This window comes from Myotis lucifugus, unplaced genomic scaffold, assembly GCF_000147115.1.
Source record: "Myotis lucifugus unplaced genomic scaffold, Myoluc2.0 scaffold_229, whole genome shotgun sequence".
Lineage (NCBI taxonomy): Eukaryota > Metazoa > Chordata > Mammalia > Chiroptera > Vespertilionidae > Myotis > Myotis lucifugus.
In genome coordinates this window covers 1808395-1814394 of record NW_005871277.1, presented here as the reverse complement: position 1 = coordinate 1814394, position 6000 = coordinate 1808395, and the positions used below count along the sequence as shown (strand labels likewise).

Here is a 6000-nt window from a genome sequence, read left to right as displayed (position 1 = left end):
GTCTTAAGGGAGAAAAAAATTGCAGCTAACCTCTGTCTGCTCCCCCAGACTTACCCAGAAGCCCCTCCCCAAATACCCGCAGCATCCTCCCCGCCCAGCAGCCTGAGCCTCTGGCTTCCCAATCTGCCTGCAGAGCTTCCCACCTGCTATACTGTATCCCAAGTGGGGAAGGGACTGGAGAGGGGTGTCGCTAAGCCTCGCCCATAGAGGCGGCAGCTCCTCCACCAAATTCACCTCAACAACATTTGTAGACCAACAACTAACATTTCCTGAGCATCTGGTATGTATCCAGTATGGCTCAGGGTCACATGTCTCAATTGAACCACCCAAGCCTGCAGCCCCACCAAGGGAGCACAGTGGCAGTCTTTCATCCATTCTAAGATGCGCATCTGTCTTTCACATTTCAATGTGCCTGAATACGAGGATGCATCTTATAATCAGCAGCATCTCACCACTGGGATGCCGTTATCATTGCCTGACTCATGTACACTCAGTCACAGCTGTTCATATTGTTATTTCAATTAAGTTTTGTGCATGGTGGTTACTGCACATGTGGAGAAAAGTTCTTGGAAGGAGGCCTGGCATTTATAAAAACTATATCCAAATAAATCTCAAAGAGCTTTCAAAACACATAAAAGAAGAGTTTCAAGTAGAGAGAAAACACTGAATATAATTTAATAGCACTTTCAATTTCCTGATAGTTATATAAAAAATGGCGCATCTTAAATTGATGCTTCTTAGGTCTCAGGAAATAGGGTGCTGACCCACTATGATGTGCATACTGAGGAGTGACTTGCTCAGGGTCACCCAGTGATTGTAACTGTGACCACAGAGCTGGGTGGCCAACAGCTGTTCCTCTGCTTCCTCTCAGCTGAGCCCAAACACTACACTGACCCTAGTGTTTCCGGGGAGGGGAGAGCAAAGGAGAATTCCCATGAGGGCAGGGGCACCATATGCCTGCTCATCGCTATTCCTGGGGCCTGGCCCAGTGCAGGGCACAGAGGGTGACTGGTGAGTGGCAACTTCTGGCACCAGCCATCCTGAATTCAAATAATGACTCTGTGCCTTACTCTGCCCTCATGGGCCGCAGTGTAATCAGCTAGGATAACAGCACCGGCCTCAAATGGTTGTTGTGAAGTTTAAATGAGTTGGTAGAATTAAAAGCACTTAGCACAGTGCCCGACACACAGGAAGTGCTTAATCAATATTAACTATGAAGATGTTTATCTTGCTATCCTAAGCATCTAACACTTAGCAGGTTCCGTATAAAGGTGTGCTGAATGAGGTAACGAGAGAATGAATGAAGAGATGGCTGGATGAACACGTAGATGGACAGATGGACTAGAAAATAAATGGACAAATGGATGGATGGATGGATGGATGGATGGATGGGTGAGTGAATATAAATACAGGAAGATGGATGAAGGAATGGTGGGAAGTGCAGGAACAGAAGGATGGTGGCTATAGACACTGCAAGAGAAGTGATAGGCTGGCTGATGATATTGACATATGGGTGGATGTATGGATGGATGTGATAGAAGGAAATACTGGCATGTGGTTGCATGAATGAAGGAAATAGTAGCATATGGATGAATGAATGGATAGAGAAAATACTGGCAGATGAATGAATAGATGGGCGAGTAGGTGGGTGGATGAATGAATGGGCAACCTAGAGCCAAAGGGAACTTCTCTATAACATGGAGCCAGACCCCCAGTGGAAGATCTGGGCCCACGATGAGCTCTCACCGGCTGAACGAGAACGTTGTTCTTGCCATACAGCAGGGTGGCCCTGGAGTTCTGGTGCAGGGACTCCACATAGTCGCGGGCGGAGAGGGATGGGCGGTCATCCATGCTGCCACTCGAAAGCCTCTTCTGGATCTGGCAGTGGGCGCGGAGGTAGAGGATGAGGCTGGAGTGACCTTCAAGGCCCCACTCCATCCCCTGTCCCCACGCCCAGTCAGGAACTCAGCCTGATTCCCCCACCGGGTCTCACTGTCCACCCCACTCACGCAGAGGGCGGGGCGCTTGGTGGGCGAGTCCTGTCGCAGGTGCGAGCTGTGGATGCGGTGCCTCTGGACGAGCTCGTCGGCGGAGGGGTCGGTCCAGAAGTGATCCGCCGTCTTCATCTTGGTGTATTCCAAGGCGCAGGGCCCCACTGCGGAGCAGAGGGGCTGGTAATCCTTGGCCCCTGAAAGTCTGCCCTCCCGTCTACCTCCAGGTGGGCCACCCATTGCACTACCCCTCTCCTCTGGTCAGCTAGGATGCCCCAGAGTCCTGCTAAGGCGAGAAACAAGACCTGGGAGCAACAGACAGGGAACAAGTGAGTTTGATGGGGGAGGCTGGAGGGAGGTGAGCGAGGCCCTTAGGAGGGGCCCTGTGCGCGGAGACTAGAGTCACAGGGAGCTCAGAGCGCTGCACTTACCCAACAAAGACGCAAGGATGGGGCCATCCACAGGGTCCATCAGGAGTGCTTCCTTTTCATAGTATTTACTGGCAAGAGAGGAAAGAACATGCAGGTTTGGGAAGTGACCGGCAGAGGGTGCACCATGGCCTGGTGGTTAAAAGCAGACAGGATGGGTTCACACTCGCTCTTGTCACGCGGTTACCTCTGTAAGCCTCAGCTGCCCCATCCGTAACAGGAAGATGATAATGTGTCACATAGGGTTTTTGGAAGGACTTTCAAGAGAGACAACAGATGTAAGGCACTGATTTTAGCACAGTCACTCCAGCAAGTCGCTTCTGAGCATGTCACTGCTTAATACACGACTGTAATAAAAGCCTTAATGAGGTAATGGGAATAATTAGAAGGCTGCTGAGGCCTGGCTGGTTTTGTCTGCTTCTACCGCATCTTCCATTTCAGACAGGAAGTCATTAGGAGGCACAGATGATATCTACCCCTCTAATATTATTGAGGCGATAAAATGCTTTTCAGCTGCCCTTGTCCCAAAAGGCTGTATGAACAGGCCTTCCTGCCCAGATAACTAATGTGGACAATGCTGGCCTGACCCACACCCCTGGATTCTGGCTCTTCAAAATGACACGAGAAGCCATCACATACAGTGTTTGTGCTGAATGTTTTCAGTCTTTGAGTTGTGTAGTGGTGTGTAAGTCTGTGCAAACCTTTCAGCGGTTCTCAACCTGTGGGTCGCGACCCCTGAAAATACATCCTGCATATCAGACATTTACATTATGATTCATAACAGTAGCAACATTACAGTTATGAAGTAGCAACGAAAATAATTTTATGGTTGGGGGTCACCACAACATGAGGAGCTGTATTAAAGCGTCGCGGCATTAGGGAGGTTGGGAACCACTGCAAAGATAACAGAGTTTCAGAGTTGGAAAGGACCTTGTTCTGACCTCCTGACGGATCACAGTCCCAGAGAGGGTAAGTGACTTGCTGGAGGCCACACGCGGATGGCTTGGCTCTTTCCATCCTATAGTCGGGGATGAAGGGCAAAGGATCTAAAGTCAGATAGATCGAGGGGGAGCCCATCTCGGCTACTCTCTCCCGCGCTGTGTGCCCCTGAGCAGGGGATTACCCCCTCTGAGCTTCGATGCAAAATGGAAAGAATGACAGACGCATCTATCCAGGCTGTTGGGAGGATGAAATGCTGACCTGCATGTACAGCAACAGCACCAACTCTGACACCAGGAATTTCTCACTAAATTGCTGCAGCATCATTGTAATTTTACCCCAAAGAAACCTTCTACCAACCAGAATATTGGCTGAGGCATAACTGACATGCCCCAGGCATGCTCAACATCAAGTTTATACAGTTTAGTGTCAGATATAAAGATAATGCTTCGAGACATTTTCCATTCCACCATTCCGTGTCCCTTCCAAAAATTGGCAGTTATGTGACCTTGGAAATGGTGCCTGAAAAGACATCAGGGAGGCCTGGGAGCAAGGTGTGACTGTACAGGTACCTGAAAAAGTTTCTTTAAGGTGATGGGTTTCTGTCGGACAGTTCTTCATCCTGAGTGTGGTGATGTTTATATGAAACAACGCGTTTTAACATTTCATAGAACTACATAGCAAAAACATGAGTACGTGTAAATACTGGTGAAACCCAAATAAAGCTTGTAGTTTAGTGAACAGTGTTGTACCAATGGCAACTTCTTGTTTTGGGTCTTGTACTCTGGTTGTGCAGAATGCTATCATTGGGGGGAGGCAAGAACTCTCTGTACTAATGTTGCAACTTCTGTGTGAATCTAAAATTCAAAATACAAAGTTTAATGAAGCAAGAGCAGGTTAGCATTGATGCTCAAATCATTACTCATTCTTTTTGACTGACATATTCGGTAGGAAAACACAAGGTCACACACCACAGGCAGTAACCTCAGAGGCCCTGGGGACAGGGCAGGGGACAGAGACGTGTTACAATTTACAAGAAGGTGAAGAGATTAACTGCAGCCTCAGAGCCTGGATTTCTTTCAGTTCCTCTCCTGCCTCAAGGCCTCTGTACCTGCTGTTCCCTCTGCTGGGAACACTCTTCCTCACCCCCTTTACCTGGTTAATGGAAGCTTAACTGTCATACCTTCCAGGACACTTTCCATAAGCACCAGGAGGAGGTGAAACACCACCCTCTTGTCTTGGAACGCTCACCACGTATTATTAAATTACTACTTGACTGTTTCCCTTGTTACAATGTCAGCTTCATGAGGGAAAGGACCTTGCTCTGTACTTTCATACATATTTTCCTAGCAAACAGGCAACGAATAAAATATATTCTTTTATTACCTAATATCCACGGTGTGTGAAGATGTAGTTAAGTTAAACAAGCACTTTCATATCCCAAAAGATGGGGAGATTATTAGATATTTCTCTCTATCTCTCTATCTCTGGCTGGAAAGGAGTACTGGCCATGAGGAATCTCAAAATATAGATTCTTCAGGGCTCCCCACTGCTCTTGGCATAATATGACAGGTAGAAGCAATGTATCCCCAACATCTAGGTTAGTGCCTGGCACATAGTAGCTGATCACTAAATACTTATTTGGATGAATACATGAATACAGGGATAAATGCTTGCCAAGAGGACTCATACTATAAAACCTTTACAGCAGGTAATTCTGAGCCAGGAGAGAAGATGCAGAAAGAGTCATTATTCACTTCCAAAATGACTAACTCCCTTTCTCATCTCTTCTCCGAAGTGGCAGCGATCCCTATCCCACTTACCAAAAGAGAAAACAGGCAGAGAGCAGCTGAGTGATTTCCCTACAGCCATATGGTTGGCGGCGAGTAGACTCTAGGCTTAACTCGCTGGAGAAGAAAGATCACCAAAATCTCAAGATCCTATAACCCATTCCAAATGCGAAGACCCCGCACTGCTACTAAACACCTGAATCTCCCCAAGGTTCTAATCCAGGCCAGTTCAGATTCAAATGTCCAGACGACCTGTATTTAGTACCTTTAAATCAAGTGCACATCAAGTGGGCAAAAAGAAAGTGGCTTTGTGCAAGGGGTGCAATTCCCAAGACTGCCAGAAGGTGGAGGCAGAGTGCACCCAGGTGTCTGGTCTTTCTGGCTCACCTGCTGTTTTCCACAAGGTAATGCACAATTTTGTCCAGGACCTTCTCAAACAAGGCCGTGCGGATCCACAGGTGCTTGATGGCAAGCGGGGACAGGTTGGGTAGCTTCGGCAGCTTCCGCACATTCTCCTGGAGGCCCTGGATCTGGTTTCGCCTTTGAGACCAGTAAGGAAGGAGAAAAGATACTCACCAAAAAGGAAAATCCAATAGGATCAATATGCAAATGGGAAAATGGCCAACCTATCTAGGAAATAAAGAAATGGCAACCAAAACCATATTGCTCTTGGCAAATAGTAGAGTTGAAAAAAAATAATACCCAGTGAGAGTGAAGAGGTGGTAAAGAGACAAGTTCATACACTGTTGATGGGTAAGCTAGAATCTCATACTGATATTTCTCTCTCTCAATCTCTCTCTTCTCTCTTCCCTCTTCCCTCTTCTCTCTTCTCTTTCTCTCTCTCCTAGAAAG

At 47.5% G+C, this 6000-nt stretch overlaps 1 protein-coding gene across 1 annotated transcript in view; it reads right to left on the bottom strand.

Annotated features, from left to right (window-relative positions):
• SGSM1 (small G protein signaling modulator 1) overlaps positions 1 to 6000 on the bottom strand; it is a 53429-nt gene that overhangs the window by 26390 nt on the left and 21039 nt on the right. Inside the window, exons 5-8 of the mRNA XM_023762065.1 lie at positions 5536 to 5688; positions 2423 to 2490; positions 2010 to 2155; positions 1751 to 1878 (exon numbers count right to left, since the gene is read on the bottom strand). Of these exons, the coding sequence (XP_023617833.1) occupies positions 1751 to 1878; positions 2010 to 2155; positions 2423 to 2490; positions 5536 to 5688 (495 nt within the window). The remainder of the gene's footprint in view (positions 1 to 1750; positions 1879 to 2009; positions 2156 to 2422; positions 2491 to 5535; positions 5689 to 6000) is intronic.